The 23563-nt window shown below is 40.0% G+C and overlaps 1 protein-coding gene across 1 annotated transcript in view; it reads left to right on the top strand.

The window, feature by feature from the left end:
* The first annotated feature begins 1083 nt into the window (after positions 1-1083).
* Positions 1084-23563, top strand: part of MDFIC (MyoD family inhibitor domain containing) — a 43200-nt gene continuing 20720 nt past the window's right edge. Inside the window, exons 1-3 of the mRNA XM_026033223.1 lie at positions 1084-1103; positions 2962-3117; positions 13185-13316. Of these exons, the coding sequence (XP_025889008.1) occupies positions 3027-3117; positions 13185-13316 (223 nt within the window). The 5' untranslated portion in view covers positions 1084-1103; positions 2962-3026. The remainder of the gene's footprint in view (positions 1104-2961; positions 3118-13184; positions 13317-23563) is intronic.

The following is a 23563-nucleotide window of genomic DNA, read 5'->3' as shown; positions in this document are numbered from 1 at the left end:
TCAGTTTGTGCACTTTTAGCAGGAATCTGTTTTACAAAGAATTTTAATAGAAAAAAAAACAAACAAATAAAAAACCCCAGAAATTTGGAAGAGGCTTCTGAAAATCTTTTAGCTGCCTGCAACCTATACTTCTTGCCTTTTACAAGTGTTCTGAGCTTTCCTTCATAACCATTCCATTATCTGCCATTATCTGGTCTTGAGGATCATACCTGAATTTTACCATCTGTTAATAAAAGAATATATTAGAATACATATGCACAACAGCCCATAACCAGGTTGACGCTCCGCGACTCATCACACCTCATATTTAAGGCTACTTGAAGTGCTGCAAAGTCTTAACTGCCCACTTCCTGAAAATGTCAATAACAACATTTTAGAAGGGTAATTCTTCATAAGGATAAGAATAAAACAATTAGCTTGCTTTAGATCAGCTCTGTACTTGTTAGAACCAGTACTATCAATAAACTGTTCTACTTATGCCATGGAATTTTGCTTATCTCATCAGCAGTAGCCATCTGTCACCATCAAGTTATAATAACTGCAATTCTTGGTATTTAGTTGCACAATATATTCAATATGTCACTTGAGTGAATTGCACTTTTTTATATATATTGAACTCTTTTAACTTATTTTGATTGATTTTGCTTAGGGTTGCACTGCATCAATCTGCATCAGCTAGAGTATGGCAGTATCAACTGAAGATTTTTTTTCCTTCCATTTAGTTGCTTTAAAAACTATTTAAAAAATGTTTTAAAAACTATGTAGGCCCCCAGCAGCTATACACTAGAATTTTGGCTGATTGAGCTCATCCCATTACCTTTCTGAAGTAGATAAAACTGAATACCACGAAGTTTACGATTTGATTCTCATTAATAATTCTGAAGAACGAAAAAAAAAAAAAAAAAAAAAAAAAAAAAAAAAAAAAGAACCTTATCTGCTTTGCATAGGCATTTATTATCCAATGAAACTTTGTGAAGAGAGGGTGTGGTTGGCTAAATTTTTGCTCCTCCTCTGTGCTGTTTCCAGTTTCAGAGGGAAAAACACAAGCTTGTGAGTTGAGGAGCATGAGTCACTTCTGCTACTGAGTCACTTGGGAGTTTTAGGTAAGTCATTATACCTTCTGTCTCAGTTGCTCGGAAGAGAGGAGGAGAATACGGGACCTACCAGAACTTTATGCAATGCTTTTTTAAATAAAAAGGCTAGATACTAGTATTGCTGTATTACTGTTCAATAGAATATACGATTTTTTTTTTTTTTTTTGCTGTAAATGGAATTTTTATACTTAGGTCTTCCACACCGGGCATATTTCCATTTTATCACAAGAAAAGTCTAAGTAAAGATTATGCTGTACCAAAAAGCATCTTATGTTATTGAGGTACTTCAAAAATGATCTTATTTCTCAGAGGAAAATATATTCGCCTTAAAAAGCCATGTGATGTAACTAGAAATGATGTCTTTGTTACACATAGCGACCAACAGCAAAGCTATACAATGGTGCAAAATTACTGATGATTTTGAATCAGATGAGGCCCTAAAATGTATGGTGACTCACACAGAAATGGTACCTACTTAGGAATTTACCCAAGCACTAGATGGTGTGCAAACCATCAGCAAGGAAATAGTAACCTTTAAGGAGGGAGCTTGGACTACCTGAGCACCTTCCTTGGCATTTATGGTATCAAAATCAGTATTTGTCAGTTTTCTTGCGTTAGGATACAGATCATTTATAACTTTTTATTAAGTTTCAGATTCTCAGGTCTGATTGTACACTGTGGTGAGACACACTGTAATAAACACCGTGCTTGTAAATTCTAGAGAATTTACAGTTCAAATACGGGCACGCTCCCTGGGTTGGCGCTGTGCTGGTGTGAGCTGGACACGACTGGACGCCAGTGCACGCGACTATCTGAAATATTCCACACTATGGGCAGGAGTGGAGTTTAGGGCTGTTATCAGTCAATCCACGCAATGACAGCGACCGCGTTTCTCACACACAGGAGTTTCTTGCAGGAGTTTGTTATGGACATGGGCACAAGCACAACTGCTTGGTAGGTGCTGGTGGAAGCTGCCGTTTGCTCCCTAGGGTTTTACTTCTGTAAATTCTTGGTTGTGCCCTTGGTGCTGGCACTTTTCGGCGTGCATTTAAGCCTCTCGCCCGCACGTGCCCACGCAGGGCGAGGAGCACGAGGCCGCGCGCGGGGCCCGCTCACGTGCCGCCCGCCCCGGCGCGCAGGGCGCTGCTGGAGGGCGCGCACACACCGCGGCCGCTGCGCGGGCCGGGGCGCCCCGAGCCGCGCGCCCCGTCCCGCCAGGAAAGCCTCCCGTTCACGTTTATTTCCCCCCCGCTTCTTCCCCATTTCTGGGTGTCGGCCTCCTCGGGCATTTCCGCGGCGCGGGGCGGGGAGCGAGGCGCCCCCGAGGGGACTGTGCGCGCGGGCGGCGGGAGCTGCGCAACCACCGCCCCCGGCCGCGCCGGCCGCCAGCCGCAGAGGGGAGTTTCGCTGTCCGGAAATGAGGGAGAAGGAGTGACCGGGGCGCCGGGTGCGTGTGCGAGGGAAGGTGCCCCCGGCGCGGGCCAGCGAGGGGCGGCGCGGAGAGGCGGCGGCGGCAGCGCGGGCGATGCTGCGGCGCGGGCAGCGGCGCTGAGGTGGCCCGGCCGGGGCGCGGGGAGCCGCGCAGCGCAGCGCAGCGCGGGCGGCAGCGGAGCGGAGCGGAGCGGCAGGAAATGCCGAGGTAGGAGCGCGGCTGGAGGCGGGCGCCCGGCCCGGCCCGGCCCGCCCGGCCCCGCGGTGCGCGCCGCGGGGGGCGGCCAAGTTGCCGCCGCGTTATCGCTGCCCCTCCTCAGCTCCGCGCCCCGGGCCGTGAGTTTTCGGCATGAAAACACTTCTCTTTTCCTTCCTCCCTTTTTATTTATTTATTTCCCCCCCCCCCTAAAATCCTTTCATTTGTTTGTCCCTCCAGGGTCGCGTGTTAGTTTTGTTGGAGCGGGGTGCGAGCTCCTTGCTACTGGACGAGAGAGCTGGCAGATGTCCCAAGCGAGAGAAGCTCTCCCTGCAGGGCCTGGAGGGCCGGGGCGAGCTCCGGCTGGGAGCAGCGCTTTGATCTGCCGCCCCCGGGGTAAGTTGCTTTAAAGTTTCCCTGGAATTGTTGCGCCTTTTATTTGAATGATGCGTTTGCCGGCTTATTTTGTGGGTTTTAACCCTGTCTCTGCTTTTCCCCGCCCTCCCCTCCGTGGTGTAACTCTGTAACGCTTTCACTTCCACGTTTGTTCTTTTTTGTTGCTGTTGTTTAACCAGAAATTCCAATGTACAGAAAAGAAGAAGGAATAAAAAAAGATGCACTCATGTCAGCACCAGTTTTCACTGCCTGAAAAACTGGAGTCATTCGGAGGTGGACGATGCTTAAAAGTACCCATTTCTCAGCTTTTTGTGTGTGTTTAGCAGCTCTTCCCTCTAAGGGAAGGTTCTCCTTCCATTTCCTAAAGTCAACTGAGAAATGTAGGTCCGAGGACAGGAGAGCTATTCAGGTTGGAGGCTGCTTTGCTGCTGTTTGTTTTCTTAGGGTGTACTCTGTGATGCTGCAGCTGAACTACTTTCTGCAAGTACTAACTTGTTTTATACCTGAGGCTCAAAAGGTCTTTAGAAAGTAGTCATCCCACTGGGAAATTCTCTAAGTTATATCTTACATGCATTTGCACAAAATAAATTATTTTGTTTATATTTGTTTATGTTATCAGGATATCCTGATCACTCTTGCTTAGATAAGGTTGGAAAATTACCTTTTAGCTTATCCTCAAAGTACAGAATTATGTTTCCCTCCTGAATATAGGTCTGGTCTGTGAAGATGGAACTTTTTTTACTTTTTTTTTTTTTTCATTTTCTTCTCTACAGCTACAGTTTTGTTGTCAAGAATTCTGATGAGGTTAAAAAAATCTCTGTAGAAGAGAGAAATTAAATGGTTCAAGAAATGTAACTTTATACATAGCCAGTTAACTGGAGCAGAGCCTGGTAACACAGTTGTGCCACTGCAGATTAAAGATAATGACTCTGCTTTGGTAACTTGGAAAATCAATAGCTGTGTGAAATCAAAGTTGAAGACTCATTTGAGAAACCAGAAAGAATCCGTAGCTCAGTAAGAAATATTTTGGCAGGAAGACATGCTAAATTGGCTTATACTTATCTTATTGTTTTGGTTTTTTTTTGTCCTAGCATATGACTCATAACTTCTAAACAGTAAAAAATAATAAAAAAAAATTAGATGCAGAAGATCAAGCATGCACAGCTGAACTGTTAGAATCATGTTTTTGCCAGAAAACTCAGTGTCTATAATTCATGCTTATTTTCAGTGTTTTTATCTGTCATGTGACCAAGTGGCTACACTGCTTACATTTTACATGTAGGCCATACATCAAAATTATTGAAGTTGTAAGTCAGTGAGCTAACAAGCCTAGCCTGGATTTTTTTTTTTTTTTTTTTTAACAGTACCACTTTGGTACTGAATGATGTTTTTACTATGAAAAAAAAAAGTTATGTGTGTTTCCATGTTGTAAATATATGCTGTTTTTTATGAAAAGGAAGGGAACATGGATCTGTCCACAGAAAAGTTATATGCAGAAAATCCACATGACACAATTCTACTTCACAGCAGCTGAGGTTGAGAATTATAGACTTACTTCCCCACAGATCAGTAAGGTATAAACACGGGTAATATATTGATTCAGGTTTGCTCACTGATGGCCACACCTTTGGAGGAGCTTAAACACATACATGCTCTGTTTGAAGTGTATGTACAGTTCACAGAGTGGAGGCCTGTCTTTACTGCATTCAGCATTCACATACATATTTTTYATTCTAGTGAACTTAGATTTAAGGATAACAGTGGATATTTGTTGCTTTTTTTTTTTTTTCTAGCTTAAGTCTGTTGGGGAAATGGGGGTGGAAAGAGGAAGAGGTGAGTTCATAACATTTCCAGTCTCTATTCCAGCATTTCTGTTGTCAGCTTTGCAGCGTGTGGCTACAGAGTAAGGTAGGCCAGATATTCCAGGACTGAAGATCTAAGAAAATACATCTGGGACTTTCAACACTCTTCTCTCCCCCAGCCATTAATTCCTGGGGTGTTGTAAGTTACTGTACATTGGCAGGGTGAAGAAGTGAGAGCCTCAAGTGCCAGAGTAACCCTGAACTCTTACGGCATTAGGTACATGTAGAGGAGTTAGGCAGGTATTTTTAAGACCTGGACTGAGGTCCATAGATGGAAAGTTGTAAGGACATAACAGTGAGCAGATGTTACATGCATTTTATAGCAAAATATATTTTTACACACATATCAACACAACCCTATAAACCTGTTAAGTTTTATAGGGCATCCAAAACTACACTGACTTGTATGGTATTTGTAGATACCTTAAAAGCTTTGTTTGAAATTCTTTTTTTTCAGGCTATCTACAAGCAGCCTGAAATAGCTACAGGTAGCTGAAAAGGCTACAGGCTCTTATATATAGGCTGTTCATATTTAAGTGATGACTCTATATGCCTACAATGAGCTACTTAATTCTGTGTCCACCTAGAACCAAAGCTTCCTTGATCAGAAATACCTTGCAAGCTTGTGTTGCTTGTGGAATAAAGAATTAAACACATCCCAGTGAGAAAGATGTTTTGTTTGGTAGCAACATTTGTTGAACTAGAATAGATACCTTACTTTCTGAGAACAAACTTTGGCTCTTATCTTCCTTCCCTAGTTCTGTGGGATATTACAAAAAACAAAATCAAATATTCAAGAAGCTGTTTTTGCTGGTATTGTGTACATTCAGATGCTGAAGCTAGTCATTCTCTGCCATAAAAGGCAAAGAAATTTAAGTTGAATTTAAAATCTTTAACAAATAGCAGTCCCATGTTTGCTTATCCAAGGAAAAACAAACAAAAAATAAAACTTGAGCAGGTTTCAGGGATACGCCTAAGMTGTGGTTTGAGGTTTAATCCTCAGATGTGGCATGCCCTGACTTTTGCAACTTAAAAGAATTTTGTATATAACTTTAAAGAACATGCTCTCTGGACATAAATCTCAGTCACTGTTCTTCCTCATTAGCACATTTTGAATTAATGCATAAGTATTTGTGTGAGTTAATTGGAATTTGCCTCTCTGTAATTGTTGTACTACGAAAGAGAGCAAATGATAACAAACTATAGTGYCCTTTTTGTAGCAATGGCAATACTTGGTTTCAGTCTTTAAGCCTTTACCTGTGCCAGTGGAAGCTATGGTTTTCAGGTGCAGACTACAGAATGAACATTTTAATCTAATTTCTTTGCATGTTTAGTTCATTTTGGCCACGTCCTTCCAAAAGYGTTAAGTTTTTCAAGATCTGTGCATAGTTGTTCAAGATCCTTTTCATGCTGCCTCTCTTCCCCTGTCCCCACATAGGCTTTGAATCAGGTTATGACTGCCTCTTTCTGTAAGCTGCGCAAAGTAGTTTGAGTGAATAGTGTCGCATCTATCCTAAAATGACTTCAATTTGTCTCTTACAAAGTGTTTACAGCATTGGAAGGTACTAAAATAATGTTGCTAAATGAGGAATGTGACAATTTATGACCACCAGCCTCTCTGTTTTAAGTAGAATGTTTCAGCTGTTGGAAGCCCTGTAGTCATGACCAAATAATTTATTGCTAGTACCTGTGGGTAGACTATTTTTCCATTAAATCTTCTGCATTTGAATCAACCASGTAATAGAAGAGATTAATCCTGCAAACATGGATCTATGTTTGAAGAATTGGGCCACATTTTAGAAAACTTTTTAGAACGATTTTACGAGTACTTGTTATTAACTAAAATTAACCTAGAGAAGCAGCTAGAGGAAAAGAACTTACCTTTCTCAATTTAGAAAGAAATGAAGTAAAATAAAGAGAAATAGATCTTTGTTATGAAAGTGTGACTGATAATTGCACTTCCGGTGTAAGAGCTTTCTAATAATTATTTAGATGATGGAAATGCCCTTGAATACATTTTTGTGGAGTGAGGGGAAAATGATGAAGTCCAGATTTAGAGTCAAATTCTGTCAGTGGCCCTTCTTGTTACTTTACTGGAGGGACCCTCCAGTACAACTCATGTCCCTTTTGCTGGGTGGAGATGTGATTCTGACTTAGTGTCTGAAGAATATTCAGCAGTTAATTCAGGGAAGTCCAAAAAGCATGTGCTCCTTTTCAAGCACATGCTTTAAGTCCCTTGATGTTTTATGAGCTTAAGTGTTTTCATGAATAGGGATACTAAAGGAACTTTCTAACTATATTAGATATGTTTGACAGAAGTCTTAAAGGAAACGTCTGGAAATTCTTAAGGTAACAACTTTTACTATCACTGTAATAGYTGCCCTTTACTAGCAAGGCCTTGATGTTATGAGTAATGGAATTTATTTTAAACAGTTAACCAATTCACTCAAATAGCTCAAACTTACCAAGTACCTTCTCTATATTTGTGTTTCCATTTACAATCTGACAGGGGCTTAGTGAATCCGTAAGTTTGCTTCATACGCGTCTGTCAGTAAAAAAGCATTTATTGAATGTTACTGACTAAAATACCCACAAGTTTCGTAAGCGTCTAGCCCTAGTTTGTCATAAGAATGCGCTTCTGCTTTCAGTTTCATGTAGTTCCAGTAAAGTGATTCATCTCCACATGGGTGTGATACTTATGCTTCATAGAGTTGAGTGTAAAGATCTTGCACCAAATTTGAATTATTTTTGCTCCATCTCATAGGCTGATTTTATATYACAGTTGTTATTCTCAGAGTTTGTTCCAGACTTTCACCAGTTCTCTTTGTTTTAAACAGTCTTTTTCTTTTCTTTCTTCTACTAAGTAGTATTCAAAGATGAGAGTGCCTATATATGTTTTTGTTTGGATCGGCAATGCACAATCTCCTCTTTGCCCTCTCTTGCTGTGCTTTGGTTTGCATTGTGGGATGATCTCAGGGCACCTGGACTGGATTCTTCTGAACAAAATAAACTGGAAGATGCTCATCAGGAGTTTGCCTAAAATACTCCAGCCACTAAGGAATCTTGGGTGTTTGAAACCACACTAGAGAGCTAATTCAAAGTAGAAAAGCCCAAGAAGTGTTTTATGCAATAAATGTCCCAAACATCAACTCTTTCACTGTACAAGTTCAGTTTTATTGGACCAAGCTACTGACTAATGGTGAGCAAAGACATGGATTTCTGTGTACTGTTCAGCACTTTCATGAATCCTATGTTTTTGTACGTATGCAAAATGTTTTTGTATGAATGATAAAAATTTGTAACTGTTTTGCAATTTGTATGACTAAATGCAGAAAGAAGTTTTGACTTAGGTTTTCAAACTTTTAAATGCTTTTAATAGTACAGAGTACCTATTTGTGCTTTGATACTTACTGTTGAATTGTCATTCCTGAACTCCAACATGAGCCAAACCTGTAGTGTCTCAATAATTGCCACCTTGCTTGTACCTGGAAAATTCTTACGGGATTCTCATTCCATGGAGTTCTGTTGAACTGGTCCAGTTTTAAGAGACTGCTTTCTTTGGTGGCCTTTTTTTGAGCCATGGAATGTTGAAAAGAGACATTTAAGYGAAAGCCCCAAAATGACATAAAATCAAATTAGATAGTTTAATTTTTAAACAATCAAGCATCTAAATGGAAGCCTCCAGCTCAAATTTGTAGATTTACTGATATCAGTGTTTCACATTATAAAAGCAATCAGTTAAGAAATGAGAGCATTTCAGGCAAATCATGAACGGGAGTAGACTTTCTGTTACCCAGATAATTCAGTTGAACTTGCTTGTTGGARTGCATGAAAGTTTTAGGTATTTCATGAAATAACTGGTGTGATTGTTCATAGTTGCGTTGTGAAACCTGTTATTATGGAAGTTCCACTGCATTATTTCTGTGAAGAGTGGAATTTTCTGTGGGAGACAGTATCCTCGCATGTTTCTTGCCAACTAGGGTATTAATGAACGAAGGAAATGTTAAAAATGCAGAGTTAGCTGCATGTTCTTCAATCCACCCCGTAGGCTTGAGACAGAGAGGCCTTTTGTTATCTCTCCTTCTGGGAACTTACACTTTCTTGTCCCTCATAAACCTTCTACTTTTGGGGTGCTTTTTCCACATCTATACTTCTATATTTGAAGAATAAAATCCCAATTTTGGTAGATTATACCATTAGCACCATCTGTGTTGAAACCTGCAGCTGCCTCTTCAGAGGTAATAGCCACTGAGGAAGTTGGAGGCTTCACGTGTYGGCCGCAGCAGCTCGGCCAAGTTTAGGTGTCAAGGTGCTGCCGCTTTGCCACGCTGTGGTCTTTCCTCTGCCCTTACACAGTGCAACGGCTCTAGTGCCAGTTGTGCATTTTGTTTTTTGGGCCAGTTGCTTTTGGGCCCTCCATTGAGCAAGTTCTTGGTGCTTTTCTCTGTCTCCTTGAAGACAGTGATGCACTTCAGGGTCTCTAGAAGTTGCCTTCGTTATTTGTTGTTGCAGTARCTTCTTTTTAAAACTCATTTAGATTGTGTAATGTTCCTGTGTCAATATACAAGCGCTAAACCTGCTTCTCACATCCACTTTCTCATGTTGTCATACTTAAAAATCACTTTTTTTTGGGGAAGAGATTAATATAGCCTCATTTGCCACCTCATGAACAGAACCAGCCATCTGTGATGGTCTGAGATTTTAGTTTGACCTGTGTACTAGTGCTTCACAAAAGCATGGAAGTTACCTTCTGCTGTGGTAAAGAATGGACAGGATAGAAATGATAAGTTGTGTTTGATTGTATTCCCTCTCAGCCCAACGGTACATAAGTCTTTTTTTGGCATTTCAAGTTACTTGCCAAATTTTGCATTAGATAGGACTAGAATAGTTTCCTTTCTGGTGAGCCAAACTGTTGCCAGTGCTCTGCTGGTGGAGTTTGTCAAAATGTATTTGACATGAGGGAAAGAAATGTATGTAATCAGAGACACATGCTACAAACCAAAACAGAAGTAAAGAGTCAGTGTTACGGATGTCTCAACTCTGAAAACAAATACTGGTCTGTGGAGTATGTGTTTTGCTGTTTAGTTTCAAAAATAAATATAGAAAGATTATGGTAGTATGAAGAATGTTCTGTAAAAGTGATCTTTATATGCTTTAAAATAACAATTCCAATTAACCAAAGATTAGGAGTTCACTTAGTTCACTTATTTCATGAAACAGTCAATTTGAGGAAAGATTAAAAACTTTATTTATTTTTTTTAACTAAACAGCTTCACAATCGACTGTAATATAGATATGATTAAGGTCTTTAACCATGTCAATTCTGAACATTGCCTGCATGTTGTCTCTCTTCCTCACTTAAATCTTAAACTTGCGTGGATCCATGCATAAGATGGTATTTTGTCTACACTGACCTGCAGGATAAAACTCCGTGTGGGATTACCATTTATTTTTGAAGTCATATATAGCCTGGGGAGGTCTGGAAACTGAAATGAGATGCCCATGAGGAGCATCAGGCACCACAATGAGAGGACTGTGGTGCTTCAGTGACAGGACCCATAGCAGCTTTCAGTGCTCTGAAGAAAGATTGAGTTTCTACCTCAACATATTTTCTTAGTAGTTGCAAAGATGGTAGTTTTGGGAAGGAAGCTCTGGATAAAAATATCTTTATGTAGCATCAGACTTTCCTGCTWGAGTATTTAGCAGTCAAACTAAGAAGATAATGATTCTTTTCTTCCCATTATTTGAACTGCTAGACAGAACATATCATCTCCTTATGGGCTGTCAGTCTTGGAGATTCATCACATGAGAGAGGAAGTGTGCCTAAAAGAAAGCAGAAACTCACATACCAGGAAAATAGCACATTTTTTCTTAAGATTAAGCTTGATTAAAACATAAATGTGTTATAAATTTCTTGAAAAATGAATTGGGAAAAAAAACAAACTGTTTTAAGGACAACTCCTGCCATTACTACTTTTTTCATCTTTAGGCTTTATTGAAGCTACAACAAGCTTGCACAAACAGAGAAGATTAAGGTTGCTACTTTGTGTGGATTCTTACTGGTCCTGTAATATTTAAATGTATTATTTTTCTTTAGCTACTCATAGCTATTTCTGTGTACCTAACAAAATGAGTGGTATCAACTTCTTAACGCAGAAGTGTTCTTGAGGCTGTTTGTTCTCATGTGTGATTGGCTGGTAGGCTGTAGTTGCATTTTTAGATTAATAAAAAAATTGATATGCTTTGCGCTCACTGTCAGTTGTTTATTTTAAGGGAATAAAAGAAGAATTTCCTTTGTACTAAAACTGAGACATGGTGCACATTCATGAAAGAATAACAAATAATTAATCAAGATACTGTGTTTTGTTTATGTGCTGTGTTATGGGGTGTTGTTTTTTTAATAGTGTGGATATATGAAGAAATCATAAATAGGCATAACATTAAGACCTACTCTTTATAAAGCCCTGTATTATAGAATCTGCCATCAATTTAGTCTTTCTAGTGAAGTATTAAATACACTGTTTATGTCACTGTTGTAAGCTTTTTTTTTTTGGACACTGATGGGGAAGTTTCAGATGAATTCAATAGATCAAAGACCAGATATTCAATTAATGTTAATTATAGTAAATTTCCTATCAAGATTGCTTGGTATTCAATAGCCACATTGTTTTTCTTTTTAATAGTGTACCTTTCCTTTTTGTTATCAGCTCTTGATATTGTGTATATGGTTTTGACAGATCGTCTATCATAATCCAGCTGGAATAATAGAAGTAAATGTGGAAAATACACATACAGCTTATTAAGCAGAAAAAAAAGATACTGGACTGAAAACAAGTAGAAACATGAAAACTGAGTAGCTGTCAATAACAATATTTGATTATATTCTGCACATTCTCCAATTGATTAGGTAAAAATGTAATCTGGAATATTTAGTGTCCAATAGTATTAATAGTTAATGTTAATCTTTCTTTGAAGTTGTTTATTGCTACAAAATAGTAAGGCTCTGCAGAGTTGTATCCTGTAGAAGGCAATTGGGTAGTGTGGCTCTCCTGTACTACATGTGCAGGGTTGATACTGTAATGTGAGTGTTAKTGGAGCAAAGTAATTCCAAAGGAGAATCTCTGAAAGACTTCAAGACTGGAATCATTGCTTTAGCTGCCAATGTGATGTTATTACACTGTGGTAAGAGGTTTAATGACATAACTCTAGTTTGAAAGTAGTGAATAGAACTAACAGACTTTTCAACAATTACTTTGGATTAACTTTAAGTATAAAATTATATATGTACATTTAAAAATACTTCAACCTGCAAATATTCCATATTTTACAAATCTCATAAATGTGAGATATAATTGATAAACATTGACAGCAAATAATGAACAGAATAATTCCTGATTGGCAAACATTTTCTTGAATGCTAGTAGGAAAATCTTGTGGCAGTTGAGAACAGAAGGGTGTGTGTGTGTGTGTGTGTGTGTGTGTGTGTGAATTTCCCCCTTAAAACAATAACAATAGCGAAAGTGAAAGCAGCCACCCTCTTTGTTTGAGAAAATACAAGTCTGCCTCTGTTAACTGGGGAAAACTTGGAAACAATAGGATCTGCTGTTTTGTGAAATAAGATTAAGAATCYCTTGAAGAACTTTACTGTGTGAGCTTTCGTGTATCTTGTTTATACCTGCAGGAAATAAATCATTGTTTTTTCTTTCATCACAGGTTACAAGTTGACTGTTAATCAAGAACGGTTTTTAAAAAGCTTGATGGAAAATTAGGAAATTGTGTCATAATAAAGTTGCTACRCTAGTCAGATTTGAAGTCTTTAAACGTATGTTGAATTGTAAACAGAGGAAAATAGGTTTGTGGAATTTCTGTGGCTTTTACATGCCAGAGACGCATCTATATAGACAAAAAAATAATGTTTTTTTTGTGTGTAAATAGACTTAAGTTTTCATATGAAAATTACAGGGAAAGTGAACATAATCTGACTAAGTATAATCACCAAAAGACTTTCTTAAAGAGGAGCTATTTTAATCAGAATAAAGCAAATTTAAAAATGACTTTATTAGGAATTATTTTTAAGGAAAACTTTTAAGATGTTAATATGAGGTGTATTTTACGTTGTCTACTTTTTAGCTTTAAAAGATGACTTTTGCTAACGTTAAGGAAAAATAAGTCAGCAACTAATATCTTATATTTCTTTTGACTCAGAAAAATCTGACCAAGAGAACGCTGCCGTAGGAGATAAAGACGTAATACAGCCTTCCAATAAGCAGAGTACCCAACCGGAGATACAGGAGCAGGCTGCCTGGGGAAATCCCACTGATGGTGACCTCGTCAGAAGTAAGTATTTCTAGAACAGCTTGCTGCTACTTGGCCTTGCTCTAGGTGCACCAGGATGCTGCTGGTGCACTTGGTTAAACACACGTCAGCTGAACTGTGTTGCAGCTCCAATGTACCCCTCAAGTTGCTTTCCTGGAGGGGCTCCCTCTATCATCASTGTGTGTCAGCAAAGAGGCAAAGCAAAAGTGCGAGGTGGATGCCTTCCTGCTGCAGCAGCCCAACACCTCCCTAGCATTTACCTTTTAAAGCTTTAAGGTTGTATTATTTCATTATTGTTCATAATGGGAAGCAGAAGGCTGATGAATTGCAGTGTGCTGCTCTGCTAGATAGCAGCATCTTAGATTTCCCTGCTTATACTTCTAAGTGGCAGAGTAAAGTGTGCAGAGAGCAGTTTCCTCCAGACCTGCTGAGTACTGGCGAGGTGAAGATTGGTAAGGAGTTCTGAGTGCTAAACTACTGTAAGTGCTGGACAGGCTGCCAAAGGAAGCACAGCCCTTTCACATACAAAATGAGAAGAATCCTAAATTTTAACCTAAAGTGCTATGGAATTATGTTTTTTAAATTAGTTTTTACAAATCTGCAATCCTGGTTTATGTTTTGGATTTTTAAATTTTTATTTCTTTTTAAACATGCATGGTTATTCCTATTTTTCCCACAAATTGAAGAACATATGGTACCCAAAAGATTGTCCACGATTGCATCTCCTAAGGCTAAAATACCTCTGTTAACAGCCAGAGCTAAAGCTGCTTTAACATTCTGTGCATATTTGAATGCTGGACGTTCAAGGGAGGGGCAGCATGAGAAACTGCTTGTTAATTATAGGGTGTATTCAGAAAGCAAATGGACTAAATGCTAAGTGGTGCTTCAGCTTTCCCTCTGAGATCGTTCTCTGACCATGCGCTCCAGGGTCAGTTTTTCTTTACACTGCTCATCTACTGTACCATACACAGAGGCTAAATTCATACATCTGAGCCTACTGTTAACATAGCTCGTTATTATATTAGGAGGTGGACATGGCATCTGCYGCTTTTGGGGTGGCCTTTTTGTTGTTCCTTCTTCCCAAAGGCTTCCTCATTCATTTCTCTCTGCAAAAGCTGCAAAATTACTGGGTGGTAGTGGTGCAGAGTGCCTGAGGTATGGTGGAAATGACAAAATATTATGGGATGGTGCTGTGGTTCTTTTAAGCTGTTCACTGCAAGGACATACTGTAGGAGCTGAAGTGGGGAAGAGGGAGAAAAGGTAATTTTTTTCAATGTATGGTAAAATTGCAGCAGTAAGAGAAGTGTAAAGTGGCATGACAACTATCTTCAGTTATATGTCTTTTAAAACTGAGGGACAGTATTTGGTGCAATTACATATAACCCTTGCAATATGTAAAAGTTTGAATAGTAGATCAATTAGAACAAGGAGAAGCTTGTTTATATCAAAGGTTATTTAGGTACTTCATCTTAAATTACAGGTACTGTGGCTTGGAATGGCAGTGATTCAACCAAATCTATTACCGCAAAGACCAAAATTCACAGAATATTGCAGATTAAAAGAAGCCTAGAATTAGAAGAAAACAGTGTTTTGACTATTCAGATTTATTTTAAAACTGCTTCTTTAAATTGCTTTGGACAGAGCACACTTTTTTTCGCAAGTATTGACATCTATTTACCACTACCCTAATGATTCAATTTCTTTTTTTCCCATACAGATTGCTTTCCACCCCCACAGTTGATGCATTTGTGCTAGCCTTAGCTTTCACTTTATAAATGTTTCCAGCTGTTAATTTCTTGGGTTTTCCTTGTTTGCAGCTGTTTTACCCTGCTGTTATATGGAAGTAAATTAATCAGTCAGTTTTATTGGCACACCAACAACGAAGTCCAGTGTTAGAGGCTCTGTAATGACTTCATTATGTATGATTCCTCATTTGCACTTGTAAACTCAGTTTACCAGGCAACATCAATAAACTAAAAGGCTGCACCCATTTTCCACAGTAAGATTTTTTTTTTCTGTTCACTTTTACCTTGCTGTCCTTTTCAAGCCCTTTTTTTTAATCTCTAGATGAGGAGTTGTCCCCCAGATCATTGTCCCCCTCCCAACCTCCTTTGGACCATCCTTCTTCCCAGAATGAAAACTTTCATAATGTCCCAGGGAAATGGCTAATCTTTTGGGAGGCTCTTGCCAAGGAATTAATTTGTTCTGAAAAGCTCTTGACTCATGATACATGAAGAGGAGCACATAAACTTTCAGAGCAACACAGTGCCTGAGAAGGTAATTTTGGACACACAAACAGAGGAGAGCTAAGTAAGAGGAAAATGGTTGTATTGCCTTTTTGTATTAACTGTTAATGCGCTCACGTAACCGTTACTGGAATACTCTGTGCAGCTCTGGTCAACGATGAACCACAAACATCTCGGGAATCACCGAGTATGTGAAAACACATCTGAACTGTGAAAAACTGGTGCAGGTCAGTCTGTTCAGTGTGAACGGGGAGGAGGTTACAGAGTGGCTTGCTTAGGCCCCAGGAAGCACCGTACAAGAAGACACAGAAATTTGATGCTCTTCACTGTAAGGACCAAAAGGAAAGCTTAGAGCTAATGCGTGGAAGCTGAAGCTAACAGACCAGCAATAAATAATCAGAGCAGAAATAAGGGTAGCAAGAGTATTTGAGAACATGTAGCACTGCCAGCTGTTTGGTTTCTAGATGTGCGAGTTAGGCTCTACCTTTCAGCTGGTTACCCTGGCCGTCCAGATCCCAGAATTCTAGTGCCTGAGGAAGGGACAACGTTTTTTTTTCCTCAAAAACTGGGATAACCTTTTCATTTATTTATTTATATTGACCTCAGGTATGTTTCTAGGCAATATTGAGACCTGCCCCTTGCCCCTCACAGACATGCACACCTCCTTTGCATTTTATTTCAGTCGCAGAAGTTCAAATTTTAAAAAGAGCTTAACCCTAGGATGGCTTCGTTTGTCTTTCCTTCTTTTCCAGTAGTGCATTTTAAATACTTGCAAGCACCTTCTGCTTGTTTTCTCTGTGATCTAGTGCCCTGTAGCKGGGACATTCTGCTTCTGTTGTCATCCACCTTTGGCAAGGGAGAAAGACTGAGCATTTAAGCATATGGCAGGGTAACCTGTGGCTGTGCTTCACTCCTGTGAAGGTAAAGGAGGTTCTGATGTTCCACCTTGCCACAAAGTCTTGTTTCGTTCTTTGGGAAAGGTGTTTTTATTTTTTATTTTTTGTTGTTATTTCTATTCTGTTGAAATGGCTGTGAAGGTGGATTCCAGAATATTCAGGCCGAAGGYTTAGAGAGAGAATTATCATTAGTGTGTGTTTTTATGTCGGAGAAGGAATGTTTAGGAGGCGGTAGAAAATGCCAGTATCCTGAACACTATTTGCTTGTGAGGATTTAATCTCCTTTCAGGTTCCCAGGCAGGACCTTAGCTTTGTGATATTTAAGAAAACAAAAAACATCTACCATAGATTCAAATTGTCATGAATAATTGATTAATAATAATCCAATTCTCAAGATTAAATACCTAAAATATGCCCACGTTTTGCAGATGGAAAGGTCATTGCTATCCATCATTTCCTAGCTTCAATTGCCTCTTTCTCCTCCACCCTTCTGATAAGAGTGTTCTTCAGAGAGAGGGATGCTTYGTTTGACAGTTTACACAACTGTATTTGTTGTTGTACACCCAAATTAGTACATTCTTATTTATTGCTTATTGTTATAATGAAATATAAATTTAATATAAAATTAGGTGCTATTTAATCATAATGTGTCTGCAGATTCCCTTTTTTATTGGCTAAGTAATGAGCGGTTTTTTAATAGTTTAAATGATGCAGTTTGGGCTTAGTGGTTTTTTTTTTTTTTTTTGCTAATAACATGAAGATGTTAATCTGGTTTTTGTTGTTGTTTTTTGTTTGTTTGGTCCAGAATATTTTTTACTGGATACCTTATAGTGCACATTAAATTATAAATACTGTAAATTCTGATGAAGGTTTTCATTTTATTTAAACAGTAACGCAAGTACTCGAGATAACTTAAATGGTTCTTTCCAAAGTTAGGAAGTGTAACAAATACTGGCTTCTTTCAGAGTAACTCGGCATGTGGGGTTTTAGAAATCCTGAAGAATCGATTAATGGAAATTATTCAAAATATCTTTCTGAGTCTAAAAGGTGTATTATTTTATTCAAAGCAGTGATTGGATAATACTCCAAGTATACCCACTTCATCTGTCTGTGACTGAAAGTGTGGATCTATGAATGAATAAAATTTAGTCATTTTTATATTGAAATATGGGAATGGAATATTTGGTATTTAGATATCTCTTTAGAGGAGATTGGTCTTTGAGGAATTTATCCAGTAGAAGCAATAAGGAGGTGTGAAGGGCTTCCCCCAAAACTCCCCCCCCAGGGAGGTTTTCTCCTCCTTTCTCCAGCGGACAAGTGCCTGTTGTTGCTCCCATTAACCTGGGCTGGGCGATCTCTGACTATTCCAGTTCTCAAAGTTGTTGCAAAACTTCTCCCATACGTTCTGACATGTATGTAAACACAAAGAGAACTCCCAGGTTGATGTCATCAAGAGGCCAAGAGAACAGTGATTTTCAGCATGCCAAGTAAATGAGGAGCTTGGAGCTGGTACCTGCATGTGTGTGACTGGGGCTCGTGTTCACTACTGCTTAGCAGAGTCCTGGTGATTCAACTGCAGTTATTTTGAGTCTCCTCCCCTGCTTTTTAATGGATAATGAAAACGTGCTGTTCTTACTATTGGATTGGAAAATGTTTGTAGAAAGATAGGCCTTTTTTTGCTCCTGAAAGTGTGCCCATCTTCTCAGCATTTTAATCTCCCATAAGATTTTCTTGGATCAAAGTCTCTCAGCTGAGAGTTTCACACCTCGTTGTGTCACAACTCCTGCATTTTCATTTAATCTTGTCCTGGCAGAGGGGCCTTTTCTCAGATAGCCAGATCCTTACAATTGCAGTCCTTTAAGTTTAGGGCTGAGCCTTCAGTATTAACATAGGCCTGCAGAACAAATAGGATCATAGAGTCGCACAGTAGTTGGGTCTGGATGGCACCTCTGGAGCTCGTCTTCAAGGGCTTGGACTGCCCAGAACCACGTCCAGTCAGGTTTGACCCTCCTGGCGGCTGCAGATTCCACAAGCTCTTGGGCAACCTCTTTCCACCACTTGCACAGTGCAAAAATTTTCTTGCATTCGGGTGGAATTTCCTGTGTTACAGTTAGTGCCCACGCATCTCAAATGCTTCTGAGTGCCATTGATGTGCTGTTAGTAGCCCCTTASCTATGAAGAGAGTTGCTGTGGAATTAGTATGTTTTATTTTCTGTGGAATGTCTCACCTCTGACCCTAGAAGAGTGCTCTGAAGTGAAGGTCATGATGGACTGCAGTGGCTGCCAGGTGGGAGGGATTTGCAAACTATGTGGCTGATTCTGCACCAGGAAAGAAACTTCTTGCTTTGGTTGTAACGTAGACAGAACAGCAGTTAAACTTCARTGAGAACTTACACTGCACCAGATGACCATAAGATAGTTGCCTGTGTTCTGCATATCACCAGAAGCCAGAATTACCTGGAGCCTTTCATTGACTGTTTTCCCATTCTTCTGAGTCTCAGAACATCATCTAAATTTATGGTCTGAGGCAGGGGAAGTTTGGATGGCAGTAATCATCAGCACCAGACAAAGGTGAAACTCTTCAAGTAATGTAAAGATTACTGAGCTTGCTGTGTTTGAGCCTGAAGTAAATTGTATCTTAATTTCAGAATATTTTCCTTTATTGTATTGGTACTGTCTCAGAATTACTGTGCTGTTATGCTCAGATGGGAAAGAATATTTATMTTATTTTCTTGATTAGTTTTGCATATAGGGAATACGCAGTATTTTTGTAGTGGTTCCTTAAAGAGAAAGAAAACTAAAACCCTGACTGTTCGGTGTAAAATGCTCTTCTACAAAGCCAGTGAGTCAGTGTGCTGTTTTCAGTCTGCCGTTTTCAGTAATAACGGCATTCGCTTGGCCATTTTTAGCAAAGAAAACACCAAATTACAAACTGTATGAAAGCATCATCATTCAAGTTGCACTTTCAGGAATCTCCCTTCTGGGAGAGAAAAAAAAAAAAGGTCTCGAATTTGAATCATGGCAAAAATTCTGTTTATCCTTGGAGTAAGTTTGTGCAGCTGAAGAGTGGTACCACGCAGTGTCTGCACGTCAAAACGGCCCTGGTGGGAGGCACGTGGGAGTGCTGAGGGAGCTGGCACGAGTCAGGGCTAGGCCACTCTCAACCTTTAAGGGACAGCGAGAACAGGGGAGGTGTCCGAGTACTGGCAAATGACGCTTCAGAAAGGGCTGGAAGGAGGACCAGACAACTACTGGCTAGCCAGTGTCACCTGAATCCCATCACCTGATCGGATTCCAGCTCATCCTGGACCCCATCTCTAGGCATTTGAAGGGTAAGAAGGTGATCGGGAGTCATCAGTATGGATTCACCAAGAGGAATGCTGGCTTAACCAATGTGATGGGATTCCGTGATGTGACTGGCTGCATAGATGAAGGGACAGCAGTGGATGTGGTCTGCCTTGACTTCAGGAAGGGTTTTATGTCCTCCCATGGCATCCCCATAAGCAAGCCCAGGAAGGGTGGGATAGACGGGTGCACTGAGGTGGGCTGAGAGCTGGCTGTACCGCAGAGCTCAGAGGGTTGTGACCAAAGCCACCAAGTCTGGGTAGGGCCCTGTAGCTAGAGGTGTGCCCAGGAGTCAGTATCGAGTCCAATCTTGTTCAGCGTATGGACAGGCAGCTCCATCTCAACATGAGGAGAAGCTTCTTCCCTGTGAGGGTGACTGAGCACTGGAACAGGTTCCCAGACAGGTTGTGGAGTCTCTGTTGTTGGAGATATGTAAGAGCCATCTGGACCCGATCCTTGACAGTGGGCTTCGGTGACCCTGCTTGAGCAGGGGCTTTGAACTAGTGATCTGTGGGGGGCTCTTCCAACCTCAACCAGTCTGTGATTCAGTGAAAGTAAGCACATTAGTGCCCTGGAAATCTGGAGAGCCAAAATAGGTTCTTTTGAATTTTGTACTTACTGATAAAAAAGGAAAGATTTAAGGGGCTTAGGGTCTCATCAGGAGCCTTATTTAAGTAATTATAGCTTGACATGTTTTGTCTTTAAACACTTATTCACAGGAAAGAGGGTTGGAAAACTAGTTATTTATTCTGCATTCTGTTGTTATCTGCAGTGTAGAGAGTACCCACAGATACATTGCCTTGCCCTTTACAAAAATATTTTCGGGAAAAAATGGGAAAACCTTAACCTATTTGTGTGTTGTTGTTGTTGTTTTTGATGATGAATTTCTTCATGACTCAAACCCAAATGATCCCTTCTAAAAGCATTCAAATGTCAAATACCTGTGGTCACTCAGGCTACTTCTAATATCAACCTTGTTAACTCACTGTGTTAATGAGGTAGCCTCTAGAAATGAGCTGAGAAATACTGCTTAGAAATGTTTGCCACTGTTGCCTATTTTTAAATGTTTTTTTTTTTCTAGCATGTAAGATACATATTTTTGAAAGGAAACTGTTCATGAAATTTGTGCTAATGAAATATAAACCAATATCATTCTGGCACACTGGTTTTCAAATTCTAAGCTTTCTGTCTGAATAATTGAAAGTTAGTGACTAAACTGTATATTAAAACCTACAGCTCTCAAATTCTGTGCAGTGCCCTGATGACAAAGTTTTCACTTTCAATCCAAAGCTATAAATATGAAAATACTTTTAAAAAGAAACTTGTAGGATTTAGTAATGCTTGTATTACTGATRCAGAGGTTGCTCAAGTTTGAGGGAGTTTTATTGATTTGTAAGACTCGAGGTTGTATAATGTTTGCAGAAAACGTTATAAAGTTTGCTTTTGACACAAGTCGAGTAGAGGACACTGTTAGGCAAGACTTCAAATCCTCAGCCTATGAGCCTACGTTGATCTTTAGACAAGTTTTTGCCCCTGAGAGACAGCACGTGCCGTGGGTTCATTTGCAGCCGAGCAGGGACAAGGTTGTCTCCAAGTCTGGGATGTTGTGAAATAGAGAGGGCTCCTTCAGCAGGGAAACCGCTGAGCCCTGTCCCTCTTCTTCATTAGGACGAGCACATATTTTAACTGCATTCTATGAGCTGAGAATTAAAATAGAATTCACACGTAGAAGAGCACTGAGAGATTCTTAGGCTGATGGTGACTTGGCAGGAAAGCTGTGCTAAACCAGGGATGAAGGAGCACATGGTAGGTCTGGGCAATTCCGACATACAGGAAATTAGGGACAAYGCTCCTTTTGCTTGAATTTCAAAGTTAAGGAAACTTCTAACACGCAGTGAGAAGATCTGAGGGATTTGGGATCAGCCTCTCTGATACTGTTTGCTCGAATGATCCAGCTGAGTTTTTTGTAGGAGTTGTATAACCAATAACCACATGGTAAAGCAGAGTCTAGGAAATGAATGTGTAGTTTTTCTATGTGCAATATAATGTATATACCAGCTCATTTCACAATTTAATATTTCCTAGTTATTCCCTTTGTAATTATGATCTTACAAAATACTTCTCTACCTAAATGTTGTTTAAGAAAGTTTGTATTTTCGAAGCATTGTAACAAAGACTGTACTTACAAGGTGACTGGAAATTCTTTAAGAATGCTTCAGTACAAAGGCTGGCTTAGTCAGTTGCCTTTTCAATGTGTTGTTACCATCAAAATTCAATCTGTTTTTTAAGTAGCAACGAACCTTCCTTTTAGAATGACTAATTTGACTATAGGGGAATTAATAGTAAATTAAAAATTACAAAAAGCTACTGTGCATTCAGCTAGAAAAACTGTTAAATGCAGCACATTATGAAAGTCAGCTTCTGGAGTCCCGTGATTGAGATTTAAATTTTCATAAAAGAAACAACAAAATAACTTGGTCTTAGTCTTTAGCTATTGCAAAAGATTAAAGACTCAAAAGTAGAGAATGCCAAATGAAGAAATTATTTAAAAATAAAGCAGTTCGTGCTTTTTGAGTAATTTGGATTGGCAGTACGGAAACCAGGAGTTTTGTCTGAATTAGCAACACAGACGAAACACAAGGGGGTGCGGAGGGGCTCCCGTTGTGGCTTGTTCATAGGATGGCGCGATGGAGTGGAGCTGGTTACGCCGAGGGAACACGATGAAATGCAGATGCAGAAATTAATTCCAAGTGGCAGGACTGGGGCAGTAGTGCAATAAAATGGCAGATGGCATGAAGCTTTAGGAAAGGCGGTAAGGAAGTATCAAAAAGGCTACTTTTTTCTTCCTTTTTTTTTTTTTTTTTTTTGAATTCTGTCCCTTTGGCAGTTAGATGGTTTCACAGAATCACAGAATGGCTAAGGTTGGAAGGGACCTCTAGAGATCCTCTAGTCCAACCCCCCTGCTCCAGCAAGGAGACCTAGAACGGGGACACCCGTTTCCTACGGGCTTTTCTGTTTGGGGCCAAGGGATGCGAGGAGGGAGGCCCGGGAGGGGCCCCGGGAACACGAGGGGCTGGTGGCCACGTGGGGCTCGGGAGCAGCCGCCTGCGCTGCCGGTGTTGGGCTGTGGGCATCGATTACAGGCTGAGGAAGGGGGTCGGTGTGTGGTGCRTTTGTGTGGGGACAGGGCTCCCCTCTGCACCTCCCAACCTCTTGGGCAAGCGGGGACTCCTGCTTCGGCCTTGGCTTCGTAGGGCTCCTGTGCTGGAACAGCCTAGAACATGAGGGCAGCTCTAAGCTTCAGTGCTGCCACTCATGGGCGTAGTTTCCTACGCTGTTTCACTGCTGTATCCGCACTCCATTTAAAACTGCGGATAACGTACAGAAGAATCTCTTTCCCCTCCCAGGTAAAAGGAAATGTCTAAATCTGAGTAAAATACAAAGCAGAAGGCTTTTGGGAAATGGTCCTTGTTGCAGTGAGCACTTGAAGCCATTTCAAAGGACAAACACCATCCAGATTTTAGACATTCATTGGGAATATTTTTAAACAATACATGAAATAAACATGTTTCATGGGCCAAACTACATAGCTTTATGGCCTAAAAGAAGTATTTCTAATTTATAAATGAATTCATATGTAGTTTTTGAATACTTTTAACCATGTAGAAATAATAGTTCATTTCTGTATGTTGGAGACAAAGGACAGTATTCTGCTGCTCTTCAGTAAATTCTGCCAGATAAGGACTTGCAAGTGCCACTGCACTGATTGAAATAGTGTGAG

Source organism: Nothoprocta perdicaria, unplaced genomic scaffold, assembly GCF_003342845.1.
Source record: "Nothoprocta perdicaria isolate Ctin4 unplaced genomic scaffold, notPer1 scaffold_125, whole genome shotgun sequence".
Classification (NCBI taxonomy): Eukaryota; Metazoa; Chordata; class Aves; order Tinamiformes; family Tinamidae; genus Nothoprocta; species Nothoprocta perdicaria.
This window is presented reverse-complemented; position numbering and strand designations above follow the sequence as displayed.